The sequence below is a fragment of the Bos javanicus genome, chromosome 5 (assembly GCF_032452875.1).
Source record: "Bos javanicus breed banteng chromosome 5, ARS-OSU_banteng_1.0, whole genome shotgun sequence".
NCBI classification, from domain to species: Eukaryota; Metazoa; Chordata; class Mammalia; order Artiodactyla; family Bovidae; genus Bos; species Bos javanicus.
Window position 1 is genome coordinate 32,879,931 of NC_083872.1, and position 18,551 is coordinate 32,898,481.

Here is an 18,551-nt window from a genome sequence, read left to right on the forward strand (position 1 = left end):
AAGGCTTTAGCATAGTCAATAAAGCAGAAGATATTTTTCTGGAACTCTCTTGCTTTTTTCAATGATCCAACGGATGTTGGCAATTTGATCTCTGGTTCCTCTGCTTTTTCTAAATCCAGTTTGAACATCTGGAATTTCATGGTTCATGTACTGTTGAAGCCTGGCTTGGAGAATTTTGAGTAATACTTTGCTAGCTAGTAGTAATACTTTGCTAGTGTGAGATGAGTGCAATTGTGTGGTAGTGTGAGCATTCTTTGGCATTGCCTTTCTTTGGGATTGCAATGAAAACTGACCTTTTCCAGTCCTGTGGCCACTGCTGAGTTTTCCAAATTTGCTGCCATTTTGAGTGCAGCACTTTCACAGCATCATCTTCTAGGATTTGAAATCGCTCAACTGGAATTCCATCACCTCCACTAGCTTTGTTCATAGTGATGCTTCCTAGGGCCCACTTGACTTAGCATTCCAGCATGTCCAGCTCTAGGTGAGTGATCACACCATTATGATTATCTGGGCAGCAATGAATGGCATTCTGTGCAGCAAATCAGTTCCATCTTTGCCCCAGGTACCAAAGAAAAACAGGAAGAGGAAGATGGCCAAGGGGTGGGGGCGGGGGAGAGAGTTTTAGTTTGGAGAGAGTTCAAGGGTTAAGACAAAAGTTGCTATTTCCTACCACTTTGTGGCCCCAGGGAAGAATCCTCCAGTGGTTTGGCCTGAAACAGCGAAGCAAGAGGGTTATCTTCAGTGATAGCTCTAAGGGCTATCAGCAGCGAGCATGGACTTCTGGACTTGGGGTACGGGCTGGCAGGTGCAGGGGACTTCCTGCACGTGTCCCCGGTGCCAGCTGTTTGTGACCGTCGTGTGTGAGGGATTCCTGGGAACAAGGAAGTGACCTTGTGGACTGGGAGACAGGAGTGAGCCAAGCTGGCTGGTGGACACAGGTCTGGGGACCGGTCGGGTGTGTGGTAAGTCAGCTCTCCCTGTGCCTGTTAACCGTACCTGGCTGCCCTAGACAGATTGATGCATTAAATAAGGATTGGCTGGTGACATGCCGCTGAGTTGTTCACAGCTTCCGTCTGCCCTTGTTGAACCTTTTCTTCTCTCTTTCGGCTTTCTCTCACATTTTCTTATTTAACTGGGCTGGATTTTCCAGAATTCTCCCCTCCACCTTGCCTTTCCCACAAAATTACTGATGGTCTTCTTCCCAGGGCAAAGAGTCAGTGCAGAGAGGCCCGCTGCCCAGCTGACCCAAGGGTCCGTTCTCCATGAGCCATAGAGTAGGAGGCCTGTTTTTACTTCCTTCACAAAACTCAAGGTTGATTCAGGTTGGAACGGGAATCTGAATGGAGTCTGAAAGTCTTTGGTTGCAAAATACCACTGCAACAATTTAAAATTCCTGGTATTTGAGAGTCAGCGGGTTTACTAGTAGAAGTACTCAGTAGTGGAAAGAATGGAATTTCCTTCCGACTGAAATGAGTGTGGTTGGTTGGTTTCTTTCTTCCTGGTGCCCCCCACCCAGCCAGCCAGCCATATAGAACTAGTTTCTCTGCCTCCAGCATGCTCTTTCCCTTTTGCCTCGAAGACTTTGCTCATTCGGTATCACCTGCCTGACCTCTCTCTACCCTCTCACCACTATCTTGTTAGAACTATGGTCCTTCCTGTCTCAGCTGGGAGACAGAGAAGTGACATCCTCTGAAGAGCGTCTCTGCCTCTCCAAGACCAGGCCAGGTGCTCCCCCCCTGCTCCCGTCACACCTGTGCTTACCTGCTTTGCAGCCCAGATCTGAGTTGAAGATTCCTGTCTTTTTCTCTCTGTAGACAGTAAGCTTCACAAGGTTGGGCCTCTGTGTGGCTTACCATGGTGTCTCTGACTCCTTGTGTAGGGCTTGCTGTATAGTCAGTGCCTAAAACCAGGCAAGGGTCACCGTCAGAGATAAGGCATCAGAGACCAGAACCAATGGCCATCACAGTGAAAGGCCAAGAAGAAATGCCGTGGCCTCCCTGCTCCTCCAGTAGGGTCCCCAAGAAGAAGTCTACACAGCAGGATGGCTGGAATTCTGACCAGACTGAAACTCTGGAAAAGCTCTCTGGAGGACATCATTCTACATGGGAACTGAGGAGCAAGTTGGGGGTGACTAGGCCTGCCCTTGAAAGTAAATGGGAACCTCCCAGCTTGGCCTCTTCCTGAGAAGCCTCAGAAATACAGGAGGAATGTTCACCTCCTCGCAAATAATGCTGAAGACAGACAGGATGTCTTTGGGTAAATGAGGCTTCCCTCATGGCTCAAATGGTACAGAATCCACCTGCCAATGCGGGAGACCCAGGTTCGACTCCTGGGTGGGAAAGATCCCCTGAAGAAGGGAATGGCTACCCACTCCAGTATTCTTGCCTGGAGAATTCCATGGATAGAGAAACCTGGAAGGCTACAGTCCGTGGGGTTGCAAAGAAGCAGACACAACTGAGCGACTAACACACACTAACATGGGACTCGACATGGGACTCGTGGAGAGTTACCTAGCCCTGCCTATCTCAGAGAACCTGGGGACCCTCGTAGATTTCTGACACAGGCCTCAGAATCTGTCCTGGGATCCATGTATGGCTTTCCAGGGCTGCCAAGAGTGGGGAGCAGTCAGGAGTCCAGGCCCACTAAATCAGAACCAGCCCAGTGCCTAGGTTTGGGGCCATGACCGAACCACTAGCTTCTGAAGCCTTCTGCTGCCTGCAGAGGGGCAGGAGTGGGGTGAGGAAATGCCACTGCCCTGAGAACAGACAGGGATGCCATGGTATGCTGAGCCAGTGTCCCACTGAGGAGAGAACAGATGCTTGATAAGCCCTGGACGACGAAGGAGGTAGGAGAGAGACTCGGGGTGAGAGAGGAAAAGGACCGGCGATGAGTAGAAGTGATTAGTAATTGGTGACACTTTGGTAGCCACGGTGTCATCTTCCCTGTGGAGGAAAAGTCCAAATGTGTAGCTCAGCTTCTCTGCTTGTTGGGGAGAGAAGAGAGCAACCCATTCTCCCCGCCCCTAGCAGCCAGATTTTTGGGAGCCACAGCCAATGGGTGGGGTGGTCGGTTTTTTCCCAGTTAAGAAATGTGGCTTTCTGGGCAATGTTTGTTTGGGGTGGGGCTTTTGGGATCGAGAGCAGACTTCCTGACCTCTCTGGGTCCTGAACTCTTCGTGGCTGTACTAACAGTAACTGCTGTAATAATGAGAGCAAACATATAAATCTCTGGTGTCCTGGGCACCGTGCTGAGTGCTGCGTGGAGAACTTGGTCCCCGTGACCGCCTGAGACCTGGGAGCGCTCACTTCTCTATTTGTAGATCAGGACATGGGGAGGGGTTCTGGGGGAAGCGGGACGGTAGTCAGGTGGCCAAGGTGTCAGGCTGGCCAAGTGACTGTGGAGCTGAGCAAGGGCTGTGATACCAAGGATCCGGAGTATCTTGCTTGGAGCTGGCAGGACCTGGGGCTTGGGTACTACCTTTCCTGCAGTGCAGGAAGAGGCTGAGTGATATAAAGATCGCATTGATCCCAGAAGAAAAGCAAGGAGGACCACTTGCTTCCCCTGTGGGGGTCTCAGTTTTCTTCTGCTAGGAAACCAGAGACGCTGGGCTGCAGCTACGCACGGGCTGGTTCCCTATGCTTCACTAGTCACCGTCACTGCCCACACTTTCCGGAAGTTACCTGGAGAGCACTAATCAACCCAGAGATCTTGTTGACAAAGCTGAGGGCTGAGTTTCCACTGGAAAAAAAAGCAGCTTGCAGGAATAATTGTTGATAAGAAGTGGAAACATATCTAAGTAAACTATGAATCTCCTGTTCCACTGCCTAGAACCTCGTGGACTCCTGCCTGTGGGTTCTGCTCAGCTCCAAGAAGCTGCCAGCTCTCCCAAGGATGACAGGACAGTCGGCCGAGGAACAGTCCTGGTGAATGTCCAGTAGAGTGGGAGCCTGTGGCATGGCTTCTGTGCAGTGACCCACTACCTCTTGACACTAGCAGTCAGTCAGTCCATGACCTTTATCAGGTTCTCAAGAGTGAGGTATAGTCCCCAAAAAGTTAATTAAGAAGCACTTTCAGAAGAAAAGTTATTCCTGAAACCGCTGGGTCATCAGCCACTTCATTTCCCATGCTTCAGTCAGCAATTAAACAGTTTGATCCACCTCAACCCTGTTCCTAGAGCCACAGTGCTGGGGGTCAGCCTTCCCTGGAAATAGCTAAGCCTGAGACGGAGGTGGCAGAAAAGCTTGGAAGAGGTTATGTAGCTACTCACACTCTTCCATAGGCCCTTTTCTTAGGCTGGAAGCTTCTTTCCAGGTGAAGGCCAAGGAGGCAGACACTGTCTGCATGACCACCTTATTCACTGCCCTGGTGGGAATCATGACCATACCTGGGATGTGTATGAAGCCTAAATCAAAATGAAATGTAGCCAGGCTAGCTTCCTCTGCTTCTCCCCTGAAACCTCATTGCATCATAAACTTTGCAGAGTTTTTCTATTTTTTTCATGACAATTTTCCAGCAGGTGAGGAATGGGTTACTTTTTCTGCTGTGTGTGGTAGCATCATACGGTGGCCCTGTCGACCCCTCCTCAAGAGACCGTGTGGGAGTGGCCTGATAGATTCATCTTAGATGGCTGTGAAGAGCTGGTCTAGGACCAGTAGTTGAAAACTCCTGGGGCTCTTTCATCTGTGCATAATGAAAAACTTTCTAGAGCCATCCAAAGAGAATGGGTTGGCCTGGGAGATAGTTCTCCAACAGAAAAGATATTTAAATACAGGCTAGAATATTATAGAAGGGATTTAAAATGGTTGGACTAGGAGATGTTAAGTTTCCTTTCAATCTTGAGATATTCTGAGATGACTGGTATCCATTGGGTTTTACTTTGGACATTGTAGTCTGCAGAATATAATTTCCAAATGCTCTCACCGTGTGTGTTTGTGTGTGTGTGTGTGTGTGTGTGTGTGTGTGTAGGAACTGAGGGGATGGTGGGGGAAGAAAGTGTTAGGCCGAGTTCTAACTCTGCAGTGCACTTTCCTCTCCCATTGCTCTCATGTCCACTCTGTTCCTCTCAGCTTCTTCCGGAAGGCAATGCTGAGATTGTTCTGGAAAAACAATGTGGGTATATGTTGGGGATGGGAGAGAAGGAAGAAAGGGCATGACCCCAACTGGCCATGAGACTAAGCTGAGCCTAAATTATACCAGAATGAAGAGATGACAGGTAAAAACTTGGGTAGGTCATACAGTGTTCGGCACTCTATGGGCAGAGTTGCAAGGATGATGAAATGAAAGCAACAAGAAAAGGGCGTGCAGACATAAGCACATGTGCAATCGTGGCTGGCGTGTGCACAGGCTCACCCCCTCCAGAGACAGCCCGATGTGTGGTTGACTCCATGTGTGCCAATTTTAGGAAGAGAAGGAATTTTCTCCCCCTCTGCTGGGAAATCACATAGCTTTCCATTTCTTTCCAGAAGGAGAGGGAGCTTTGAGCTAATGTTCACAGTTAGAAAGCCCATTCTGATCAGTCCATTCCCAGCACAGCTAAGCGGGGAGCCCGCTCCTAGGCTCCCAGTCCCCACAGGACCCTTGCAAGGGGCCACATCCCTCCTGTTCTTCCTGGGCCTTAGCATCTGAGGGTGAAGGGGCCTCACCTGTTCCTTGGAGGGTCGGGGAGAGAACACAGTGAGGGAGTTTCATTCCTGACTGATCTTAAGGCCTCATCATGGTGGGAATTTGGCCTGGGAGTTGCACACTTTCAGACCTGGAAAAGACCTTAGAGGTCAGACCTCTGTCCACTGCTTGGTCCTCCCAGAGTCACAGCTTTGCCGCCCTCAGGAGTCCGAGGAGGTTCAGTGACGGCAGCAGAGTTAAACCTGGCCCAGCGGCAAATCGATCCTTGTCTTATGAGGGCTCTGCTCCAGATACCCTGCAGCCCCAACCCCAGGAGACTGTCCTAAGCGAAACTCTGCATGGGGTCGTCCATTCAGCAGAAGCCACTGGAAGATGGGGTGCCTGCTGTGTGAGCTGCCGGGCAGACGTGTGGGAGAGGCGGTGGTTGTGGCTTCGATGACTGGAAGGAAATATGTTATCTCCTCATTTCTTGCTAAGGCAGGGTCAGACCTGGGGTCAGACTCAGGCAGGGGTTTTGATGTGGGATGCAGAGCCTGGAGGAGTGGAAGCCAGGGGCTTTCTGCAGAGCTGAACCACTCCCCCTCTGCTTCTCTGAGGCTCAGTGCTAGGGGCATGGGTATTTCTAAGGCAGGGGCAGGAGGGGGTGGCTCTGGGGACAGTCCCAGCAAAGGCAGTGGGATGTTCTCACACTCAGAACATGAATTGGGGTGGGGGTTGTATGATGTGGCAAAGGGGGTAGTATTAAGTTGTTTTTTTCCACTTGTCCTTTTTTTACCCTGTGTCTTCACCCCACTTTCCGTGAACTTGGACCTACAGGACCATCTTTCCTATAAGGACCACCCAGCAGTGCAAAGTTGCCTGGGGAGGAGAGCTCCACCTTTTGATGGGGGTTTTCCTGGATGAAAAGGGTTGCCAGGATGAAGAGAGATCCTGGCTGATTTGGGAGCCTTGGGAAAAAAAGAGCCATGACATTCTTCCGTGGTGACCTGGGGATGGTCCTGTCTGTTCCTCCCTGACTTTGTGGAGGTGAGGGGAGTCCAGGGCTTAGGGGGAGGAAACCACTGAGCTATGTCCCTTAGGAAAGGTGGCAGAGTGGAGATGCGGGGCTCAGCTGCCTCAGTTCAAATCTGGGCTCCAAAGATAATCATCTTCTCTGTGCCTCAGTTTCTCCATGCCTAGAGGTTGTTGTGAGGATTAAATGAGTGAGTGCACAGGAGGAATCTGGAGCAGGGCGGGAGTGAATACTAGCGCCCAGGAGAAGAGGGCCGCCCTTTATCGGCCATTGCAGGCAGCCCATCCTTGCCTGGCCCCTGGCTTCACTGCTGGTCTGGCCGTGGGACCCTGGGCAAGTCTCAAAGTGCCCTACCTGGAGTTTGGTTTTTCCATCTGTAAAATGGGACTGCTCTGCATCTTGCGGGACGGTTAGGAGGTTACATGAGATCCCAGGTGGGAAGCTTAGCAGTCTGGCGCATGGTAGATACGCACACACTTTTCTCTGTAAGTTCAGGAATGGCGAGCTACTTGGATCTCAGACCTGACTTCTGAGTGTCTTAGGGGCTGAGGGCAGTGGTCCTTTCTATACCCAGTTGGCCCTCACCTCAGACTTCCTGCAGAGCAAGCCAGGAGTCTGGGAGATTGCCAAGGCTTTGGGGTAGGATCCTGAAGAGCCTGGTTGGCTGGGACCCTTGGGCAGTACAAGCAGAGGGAGCAGAGGAGAGCCTGGGGGCAGTGGCAACATATCTGTGCCCTGCAGGTATCCCTCCTCCACCCATGGTCCTTGGGAGAGGGTCAGCCATGTCCACGTTATCTCAGTAGGGTCCACTGACACTCTCCTCACATGTTCCTTGGGGGCACACAGGTTAGGGGGCTGGCAGTCCTAGGACTGAGCCCAGGTCTGGATGCTTCTTGGGCTGTCCCTCCCCCTGCCTAGGCAGACCACTAGGAGGCAGAGAAACAAAAGCTGAGGGTCTGAACCTTCCCCATTGGGGGGTTTGCCTTAAAGGCCTTTCCAGGGCTCAGGGTCAGACACCTGTGTATCTGTTATCTCCCAAGCTACTTCCTATTGGTGTCAGCGAAGGGGGGAAGAGTGTGTGTGTGTGTGTGTGTGTGTGTGTGTGTCTGGGTAGACAAGTAGCACTGGGTGTGGGTGAAGGTGGGAAGGGTGAAATTCGACCAGCCCCAGCTTGGTGACCCATCATACCACTAAGACCCAGAGTCTGGACACCAGAGTCAGCCCACCTTCAGCCTTCGCCAAGGCCGGGGGTGTTGAGCATGTCTGGGAAAGAGCTAAAAGTGGCAGAAAACATCCTGTTTGAAAGCCATGCATTGCTGTATTTAACCCCTGCAGCACCTGCTCCACCTACACCCGGGCTCCACAGACCATACACCCCAGACACCTGTCTTTAAAGCCATCCCAAGAGGCCAGGTCCAACTGCACTGTCCCCAGCGCCCAGGCGCCGGTCTCCTTCCCACCCTCCAGAGCCTGCCAGACCACCCTCTGGCCCTGCTCCTCCAAGCATCCCTAAAACCTGGAGTGGGGGCCACGGGAACAGTCAAGCTCCCGACACCCTCTGCAGCAAGGAAGCTGCTTCCATCTGCCCTCCCGCTGGATGCTGCTCACGCCCCCCACCAAGACAGGGTGGTTCCTGGCTGCCAGCTGGACTCCTGCTCCTTCAGCCCTGCCAGTGATGACATGGCACGTCTGCCCCCAACAGATCACTTCTGTTTTCAGTCTCCATTTGGAGGACCAAAGTTCCTGGAAAGAGGCTCACATCCTCCCTGGTGGGCCCTCTAGAGCTCCAGTGGTGAGATCAACACAGGGCTGTACATAAAGCATTTATTTCCCTTTTTTTCATTTCAGAGTCCTTTTGGTTGGAAGCATCTGCGAACTCTCAAAGAAGGGCACCCCTTGGCCTGACTTCCCTGTCCCCCTGCTCCTACAGGTGGGTGTTTCCTCCTCAGCCACAACCTCTGGGCTTCTTGTTTTCGAGGGGTGAGGCGGGCAGGGATGTTGAATGGGAGCAAATCAGAAGGCGGTGGTCAGAGGGAGGAAGAGATACTCCCTGCCTTTGGCAGATGTGGCTGGGTGCATCCTGTGTCAGCAGAGACCACAGCAGCCCGAAGCTGAGACCCAGAGCTGGGCCCAGGTCGGGGTGGGGGCTCAGAGGGAGGGGCTTGCAGACACCCTGGCCAGGACCCCAGGAGGTCATCAGCAAGGCAGTATTGCCAGCCCAACTCCCATCTCCTTTGTCTCTCCTGCCCTCCGCAGTCTCTGCCCTTCACTCCTAGCACTACCAGCTCTCAGGCCATAGATGCCTAGACCTCTTCTCCACCTCTGGACTCTGGTCCTGGGTCCTGGCTTCTTGGTAGCAGCATGTAACCCTAGTTCGGGCTGAGTTGTCTCTTAGTTCACCTGAAATTGTCCTGCTCACTGTGGGCCTCTGGCTGCTGGGTCCAGCCTTCTGTTGGGCCTAACCCAGTGCCTGGGGCCCCACTCCGAGGGCCAGCAACCTTCCTGACATCACCCTGTTACAGGAAGGCACAGTTGCGGTGCTGTGTTGTCACATTCTGCCAACTCTCTTGCGTCATCACATCTTCTGTGAGCCCAGATGATGCTGAATACTTGTTAGGCTGATTTGACCAATTTCCTTCCACCCCCACACTTAATTTCTCTTTTTTCCACCAAATCCCCCAGATGTTGGCCTCTGAATGACACAGTCTATAGCAATATCACCATGACGGGGAGTTGCAACATCTCAGCTGACCTAGGGTTAAGCCACAGGCATCCTAGACAGTTTCTCCTCCTGGGGCCTCTGGGGTCCCTGCCCACTCTCTGGATATGTATGTCATGCTCCAGAAGCCTGGAATCAGAATAGACTTCCTAAGGGTTGTGGGGACAAGGTTGAAAAACTAAGGACACTCTCTCTTTTATTTTTGTTTTAACAACTAGGCAATGTTTTATATATACAGATGAGCATATAAAACAGATAATAGTATCTTAGTAGTAGTAGTAATGGGGCTTCCCAAATGGCTCAGTGGTAAAGAATCCACCTGCCAATGCAGGAAGCATGGGTTCAATTCCTGGATCTGGAGAAGGAAATGGCAACCCACTCCAGTTTTCTTAACTGGGAAATCCCATGAACAGGGAGCCTGGTGGGCTACAGTCTTTGGAGTTGCAAAGAGTCAGGCAAGACTTAGTGACTAAACACACACACACACACACACACACACCATAATACCTACCACTCAAAGAAATTGAATATGGCTAGTATGTAATGCCTCTGCAAGTCCTCCCCAATCTCACTGCATCAAAAGTTTCTGTTAATCATTTCTTTGTTCTTTTTTTTTTAAGTGTTTCTCTCTCTGTCTCTGTGCATGTGTGTATATAAAAACATTATAGCTTAACAAGTATCAACTTTGCTATGATTGGGCTGGGCAACAGGGTCACTGTTATTAAAGTTCCCAGGAAAAGAAAAGCTGAAGGAGAAAGTTGGAGGATCTGCTAGGTCTGTCTGGGATCAGGGACCCTCTACCCCTTCAGGACTGACAGTACCTGTCCTTAACAGTCCCACTTTCTTCCTTTAGCTTAAAAGTCTTCATGGATTATTTTTTGCAATATTAAATCTTTGTTTCGTACATTTGGTAACTGCTGCTGCTAAGTCGCTTCAGTCATGTCCTACTCTGTGCGACCCCATAGACGGCAGCCCACCAGGCTCCCCGTCCCTGGGATTCTCCAGGCAAGAACACTGGAGTGGGTTGCCATTTCCTTCTCCAATTCATGAAAGTGAAAAGAGAAAGTGAAGTTTCTCAGTTGTGTCTGACTCTTAGTTGCTAGAGAACCTCAATGTTTGGACTTCTCTGGGCCTCATCTGTAACAAGTAATAATAGTAGTACTTGCAAGGGACTTCCCTGGAGGTCCAGTGGTTGGAACTCCATGCTTCTACTGCAGGGGGCACAGGTTCAAACCTTGGTCAGGGAACTGGGATGCCGCAAGCCGTAACAACAACGATAATGACAATAATAATGATAATAGTACTTGCCTCATTGGAGTGAGTTGAAGATGGACTGAAAAAAGACCCTCCTGGTCTTTGATGTACCTTGGCTCAGGTCAAGGGCCTAGTCATTGGAAAGAAGCTCAGAGTCCCCAAGGGCCCGTGGAAGCCACCTCTCTCAGTGGGATGACGTGGCACTGCCGTATGGGAGGGGGTAGGGTGCTTGGCCCTTCGCCACCGACTTTCTCACTCGATTTCCTTCTGTCCTGAGGCCAAGGCACTTAAACCTGTAGTGACCCTTGTGAGGACTCAGATAAAACTGGGAGGCAGCCCTGTCTGAAAGCTTTCACCAGGCAGGAGGGACCCCAGACAGCCCTGAGCTAGCAGCCAGCAGGATTGCAGGCAGCAGGTGAAGCCGAGGTCCCGGCTTGCCCAAGGGAAGGCTTGTCAGCTGCTTCCTCAGAAGACTCTCCCAGAGCTATTACATTTTGTCCCCTCTGTCTCTTTCCCCTCCTTCTTCAAGTGTGAAATCCATTTCTAGATGATAATGCCTATTTATAAAAGCAGCCTCTGAAAACAAAATTAGTTCCTGGTATACGACTCACATTACTCAGAAGGACGTTCAGAACAATGTGTTGAATTTACATTCAATAAATTGTAAGGGAGAAGGGGGAGGGGGAAGGCTTTGATGACCTTGGTACCAGGACAGCCAGGTCACCAGGCTGTCCATCCTGAGCCGTGGGGCTGCTTGGAGCTGGCATGACAGGGTCTGCTGTAGGCAGGTAATCTGTCCTCTTCCCCTCGCCCTCAAGGATAGAGGGGCTAAGGGTGTCCCTCTGTGTACAAGGCTGTTGGAGCCCCCCCCCCACTTTTGGAGGGGACCCTGGGCAAAGAGGCCTCTGATCTGCAGCAGGTCCACTGCTGAGGTACAGCTGAGGCCAGTGGTGTGCGTATCATTCACAAGAACCTTCCTCACACCCAGTGAAGTAAAACGCATTCTTCAGATGAGGACAGTGGGACGCAGAGAGGCGGGACCCCTCACCCAAAGGAGCCCTGCCCATAGGTGCCAGACAGGGCCTCTGGTCCTCCGGGCTTTGACGCCAGGCCACGCCATGAGCATCGCCACAGCGCCCCCTGCAGACGTGCTCCAGCCTGTCTGGGGAGACCCGCTTCTGCTCATGGCCGGCAGCCTCAGGAGGGTGAGCTGGTGGTACCCAGAGCCACGAAGGGAGGGTGCTGAGGATCCCACTGAGGACTGGGCCCTGGGGAGCAGCTCGACTTTGCTGAGCTTCCGGCAGAAGGGCTACCAGCGGCCTCATGCCCGCCTGCTGTTCTTGCAGCTATGGAGGCAACTGCGGCCAGCACTTCCTTACCTGACCCCGGCGACTTTGACCGGAACGTGCCCCGGATCTGTGGGGTGTGCGGGGACCGAGCCACCGGCTTCCATTTCAACGCTATGACCTGCGAAGGCTGCAAAGGCTTCTTCAGGTGAGTCCCCTGCAAGAGCGAGGAGTAGAGGGTGAGAAACAAGGTTTCCCGCAAAGAGACCCTGCGTGTTCTGTGTCTCCTTCCTCTCCAGGCCCAGAAACACTCCCGTTCTCACAGCCCCCCGGGGCAACAGGGTCTGTTTCTTCCTCCTCTGCCGTCAGCTGTAGCTGGTCCTCTGGCCCAACTGCTTCCTAGGTGGAAGCAGTTCATGTGAACCCCCATCCTTCCATTACCCCTTGACATACAGCCCCCTGCACCCACCCATGTCCTTCCAGAGTGAACCTCCTACCACTGATGATCAGAGCTTCCTAGTCCAAGAGACCGGCATGGCCTCCAGGAGGCCCAAGAACTCGGCCTCAGAGCACGCACCCCCACCCTCTCCCCTCCGGCCACCATCCAAATCAAACCATCCCCTGGAACAAGGGAAATGACATCCCTAGTTGGACCTCCCTACTTGATCTGTGCACCACGATTTGCTTATCAAAGTTGGAAAGCTAACCTCAGAGTGTGGAGGAAAGCACACGCATTCTGGTTTGGTCAGGGCTAGTTTTTCTGCGAGCAGCCTCTTCTCTTTTCATGTAGGCCCAGCATTACCAGTGCAAATTGTATGGAAAAGTCCTGGAAGAGCTGGACAAAGGCTATTCCCACCTGGAGCCAGGGAGGGAGGAGAGAGAAGTGAGGAATGGCAGGGTAGGATTCAAAACCAGGAGAAGTTAGCATTTTGCATATTTTGGAGAGAGAAACAGAATGGAGCCTGGAAGAAGGCAGCCAAAAATGAGCTTCTATATAATAGTCTTACTGGGGGTGAGTAAAGCTAATGGCAGGGCTTTCCATCAAAGAGAGGAAAGAGCAAATCAAGTCCAGAACAAGGAATCCATTTCCCTGAACTGGCACTGAGGGCAGTGTGAATCAGAGGCCTCAGGACTTGTGTGGTGGTCCCCCCACAACTCAGGGACCCCTGGGCTCTATAAAGACAGGCTCCTGACTCACCTGCCCTCTACAGCAGAAACTGGCAGGCCTGGAGTTTGATTGCCTTGAGCCACTGTTCTGAGGCCCCTTGAGTCTGAGCTGACTGACGGCCACTACTCCCTCCTGCAAGGCCTGGCATTATGGTCAGCAAGCTGCTTTTATCTTGCTTCCCTGTCCTCCGTCTACCTTATAACTTTACTGCCTCTGCCTTGATGACAGCCCAGGCTGCACTTTTTGAAGAGCCAGCATCTCTGTCGTTGTTTGGCTTGAATTCTGTTTTATAAAACACACACAGTTGGTCCTCATTGTTTGTGGAGTCCACATCTGCAAATCTGACAACCTGGTAAACTTTACTTGTCATCCCCAGATCAATACTTGCAGCACTGGTGTTTCTGGACACGTGCTGAGTGGAGAAAAATTCCTCTTCTCATTGCACACGTTCCCAGCCAAGGTTGAACCAGACATTCTGCCTTCTGTTTTAACTCTCACCCTGTGAATAAGTGTCCTGTTCTTGGTCTGTTTAGTGCCATCCTTTTTGCATCTTTGTACCATCTGATAGTGATTTCAATGTGTAAGGTGGCAACCAAGCATGGTGCTGAAATTCTTTCAGGTTCTCCTAAGCATGTTAAAGCTGGAAGGTGCCTTACAGAGAAAAGACATGCTAGACAAGCTTTGTTTAGATGCGGGCTGTAGAGCTGTTGGCTGTGAGTTCAATGTTAATGAGTCAACAACATGTATTAAATGAGGTACGTTTAAATAGATGCCACACATGAAGCAAAGTTATTTACTGATGGATTGATGAAAGCATTGTGACCAGAGGCTCACAGGAACCTAATCCACATTCTCCTAGGAGCGATGATTCAATATTTGCTGGTTCAGCATCTATGGTGGCTTTATGAAGGTAACTACCATAAAGAACAAGAATAGACTGTCTGCACGTAATTTCTCCTCCTCTCTCCCCTCCACATACTTCTCCTCCTCTGCTTCATCCATATACTATTTGATAATCTTCCGCTTTAGTCTATTTCAAATAGCTGTTTGAGAATTCCATTGTCAGCTGTATCTGTCTGCAGAATCCTCTTCCTGGGTAGGAAGGCCTCTGTCAGAAGGAGGTCCTTCTCTGTGTTGGGTACCACATCCTTGAGAACACAAAGATAGCACAAGTCCTTGCTCTCCAGAAGCTCTCTCAGCCCTGCAAGAGCAGTTCTCAAGGAAAAAGCATTACCTTAGGGTTGAGCCGCTGACCATATTCTAACCCCTGGGATATAAGCCCATTTGACTATTGAGTGTTTGATTGACTTCTAAATCAAACTAAATTGCTCTAGAAGTGAGTTGTGGTCATTTCAGCAAGTCTAAGACTCATAATCAAACCAAAGTGTGATTTTGGGGGTTGGTTGGTTCTATTGACCTATGGTCAAGAATTAGAGACTATTGCCAGCCAGTTACTCCTGCAAGCCACTTCATGTTGTTTCTACTTCCTGCTCCTCTGGAATACATGCAATCCATAGAGAAAGATGCTATTTCCAGTGAGAATAGAAGGTTGGCATGGACAGGCTTCTAGATGGTTATATGTCTTGGTAATATGTTAGCCTAATATGTTAAAAAGTGAAGACATCACTTTGCCAACAAAAATCCGTATAGTCAAGGCTACTGTCTTTCCAGTGGTCATGTATGGTTTTGAGAGCTGGACCATAAAGAAGGCAGAGCTCCGAAGAATTGATGCTTTCAAACTGTGTTGCTGGAGAAGACTCTGAATACTCATTGGAAGGAGTGATGCTGAAGCTCCAATATTTTGGCAACCTGATGCAAAAAGCCAACTCATTGGAAAAGACCCTTATGCTGGGAAAGATTGGAGGCAGAAGGAGAAGAGGGTGACAGAGGATGAGATGGCTGGATGGCATCACCTATGGCAATGGGCATGAACTTGGGCAAACTCTGGGAGATGGTGAGGGACAGAGAGGCCTGGTGTGCTGCAGTCCATGGGGTTGCAAAGAGTAGGACACACCTAGATGACTGAACAATGTTAACAACCAAATCATAAGCAAGAGCCACAGGGGGAAAATATGCAGATCTACTATAAAACATAGATAGATAGATAGATAAATATATATATAGAGAGAGTGAGTGATGATCTGTGGATGAATCTCTGGTCATGAATGGCTTTGTCCAAATTCTAATATAAGGGAAGGTGCAAAGGATGAGAAGAAAATCAGAAAGACCCCTTTGATGAAGAGAATGAAGAATATGGTGAAGTTTAAAATCCTTGCCTGAAAGGCAAGCCTGAGAAACAGATCGCCGTTTGCCTCTCTGTGTTGTCGCCTTCCTCCTCATCAGGACTCCATGAAGCTGATATTTGCAGTAAGCACCAAGCTGACAAAGACGATGTGGAGCAATGCCTCCTTATTTGTGAGCCCCGAGGTGCTCAGGGACCTCATTTATGACGGGTTTGGGGAAGTGTAGGCTGGTGAGGATCCAGGAACATGAGGAATGTTCTGGCTCTCAGGAAGTTCACCCAAATGATATTTGCAGGAGCTGTGATGTGAAGGGAGGCAGAGAAATGGGGCAGGTGTCCAGCGACTCAAAGTGCTTAAAGGCAGTAGAGTAAACCAAGAGGCGAGAAGTGGCCACTCAGGTTGTTCCTTGGACAAGTGAATCAGTCACCAAGAGGTCAGTGTTGCTAGAGAGAACTTTGTCCAGGTCAGCTTGGCAGCTGCTCAAGGATGTGAATGGAAGAGAATGAGGGGGGTCATGTTCAGAGCAGCCAAGAGTGATGTTTGGAAGTTTGGGTGGAGAAGCCAGATATTTGGAGAGGGGACGCCACTGGAGGTGTCAAGAAAGGCAGCTCCCTGGACATGAGGAAGGTCGTACATTTCTTTCTGGTCAGTTTTATTTCTTTAAGAACCCAGCTCTCCTCAGGGCTCACTGGTGTGAATTCCCTCTCGGTGCTACTTGGGAATCCTCTCTGTGTCCTGGCAATAGAGGTGCCCATGGAGAGGATGGGCAGAGGTCACCCCCACTTCCAACCTGCCCATCTCGGGTCCTGCCTCTGTCCTTCTCTGTCCTACATGAGTCCTTCAAATAGCACCTGCTTCCTGCCTGTGGACTCTAGGGGGACAGACTTTTGACACCTGCTTCAGCTGGAATTGAGATATGGTAGATTCATGTTAAAGACCATATTACATAAGAATCCCAGAGACTTTGGAATCCAACCAATCTTGATTCTAATGTCAGTTTTCACACTTTTTAGCTGTGTGACATTAAACAAATTATTTCACTTTCCATTGCCTTTTTGTATCACCTATAAAATTGGGAGGATATCTATCCCACTAGGCTGTTGAGAGCCTCAGAGAGAATATGTAAAGTGCTGGAAGAGAAGGCTCTTGATAAACGGTGCTTTTAATCACTGTTCCTTTGCAGTTTCTGAGAACAGATAGTCCTCCCCTATCCTCTCTTATGGGACCTGGAACATATGTAACTGTGATGTGTCAGCAAGGGTCTCTGGTAAAAGGTCCCCAAGCAGGAGTTAAATATCAGATATGAGAAAGCAAGGGCTTGTCCAGGGAGCTCTAGAGACCCTCGTGTCAGTCAAGAACTCTGTGGGACCTGATTGGCACTCAGAGAAACTGGACATTGGTCGCTGTAAGTCACAGAGGGCTGTGGGTCTAGACATCAGAAGCAACAACACATGAAGCGAAGATATGTTTCGAGCCTCTCTACCTATGGAGCCCCACACCAGCCATGCTGAGAGTCAGTGGAGACGTGCTGACTGCTTCCAGGGTCTCAGATTCGTATGGGAAAGTCACACACTGCTGTCTTCAGCCACCCGTCAGCACTCCCTCCCACTGCCCCTGCCTGCCAGTTCCTCTCCCTTCCCTTTATTTAGTGCTTAAGCACTAAAGGTGCAGTAAAGGTCCTGCTTCCTTTACATAATCCTTACAACACCCTCTCTGTAGGGTTGTTTCCGTTTTACAGATGTGGAAACTGAGACATGGGGAGATTAAGTGACTTGCCCAAGGTTGTGCGTTAGAATGTAAGCCCAAATAGAACCATGTGACCAAAGCCTGTGTTTCCTTTAAATTTTTAAAATAGTTATAAAGGGTGGTGTTTATTTGTTGCTGTATTTGGTCCTATGAATAACTCCTGTGAATGTTTTTTTTTTTTCTTTTTAGATGTAGACAGTTCAAAAGGGGACATAAGTGAAAAATAAATCTTCCCAATCCAGTTCTCAGGTCCCTACATGAGACTGGTGTACCCATTTCCAGGATAATGGCTTTACTGTATGAGTAAAGGCTCCATCCACTTTACATACTGGTAGACACAGGCAGATCTTATTTTATTGTGTTTTGCTTTATTGCACTTTACAAATGTTGTGTTTTTTTACAAATTGAAGGCTTGTGGCAATTCTGCATTGTCAGATGATAATTAATAGTTTTTAGTGAGAAAGTATTTCTTAATTAAGGTGTGTACATTGTTTTTATAGATGGAGTGCAGTTGAACACTTAACAGAGCACAATACAGCATAAACATAAGTTTTACATGCACTGGGAAACCAGACATTTGTGTGACTCACTTTATTGCTATATTGGCTTTATCATGGTGGTCTGGAACAAAACTGCCATGTGGCAATATATACCTGTCTTGCTGAAGTGCTCTCCAGAAAAGAGGCCTGTGCTCCTTACCATCAACCTTCCTTTCCTTAAAGTTGGCTTTTCTTTTTTAACTCATCTGCTGAGAAGCCCTGGTGGTCACCACACACAGTGAGCCCCATAGGTCTCACTATCAGACCACACAGACCTTTGGTATCAGGAGCTCTAGCAGGAGCCTGCACCAGGCTCTGGAATTTCTCTGACACTGGAGCTGCAGTAGAGACACAGCTCAGAGCTAGCACTTGGTCTTGTGCATTACACGGTGTGTCTCTGCTGGCAGGGATCACCTACTCAAGAAGGACCCTCCCGAAAAATAAAAATAAAAAAGAAGGACCCTCCCGTCCCAGGCCTGAGACCCTGGCCCAGGCACCTGATGCTTTTGTGAGCTGCCTGTCTCATGTTTTGATGAATTGGTCTCTGGCAGAAGAATCGGTCAATGTCCTCTCTCACCCCAGCTTTCTAGAAACTGCATCTATATTTAGCCTGGTTGCACCACCACTACCCCCCTTTCCTGAGCTAGGATGTAATTGCCAACCACCCAGAGGATGAGGCTGAGAGCGCTTCTGAGGAAATGGGCTCCCATGGAAACCTGAGGCTCTTGTTTCTCAAAACCAAACCAACTCACAGGCAATTAGCTTTGGGAGGAAGGCAGGGCGGGGTCTGGATCTTGAGGACAAAGCGCAGAGCCAGAGCTGGCCAGTCTGGCTGCCCTGACTCCTAATGGGCAGAGACCAGATGACAGCCACACGTGTACAAGTGGCTTGCACCTTAGAAGGCGGCAGAACAGGACAAGCTAGGACTCGGAGCCCAGGGAAATGGTCCTGGCAAACAGCCG

The 18,551-nt window shown here is 50.1% G+C and overlaps 1 protein-coding gene across 1 annotated transcript in view; it reads left to right on the forward strand.

Annotated features, from left to right (window-relative positions):
* Nucleotides 1-18,551, forward strand: part of VDR (vitamin D receptor) — a 58,673-nt gene that overhangs the window by 13,372 nt on the left and 26,750 nt on the right. The window contains exons 2-3 of the mRNA XM_061416328.1: nt 8,483-8,564; nt 11,954-12,101. Of these exons, the coding sequence (XP_061272312.1) occupies nt 11,956-12,101 (146 nt within the window). The 5' untranslated portion in view covers nt 8,483-8,564; nt 11,954-11,955. The remainder of the gene's footprint in view (nt 1-8,482; nt 8,565-11,953; nt 12,102-18,551) is intronic.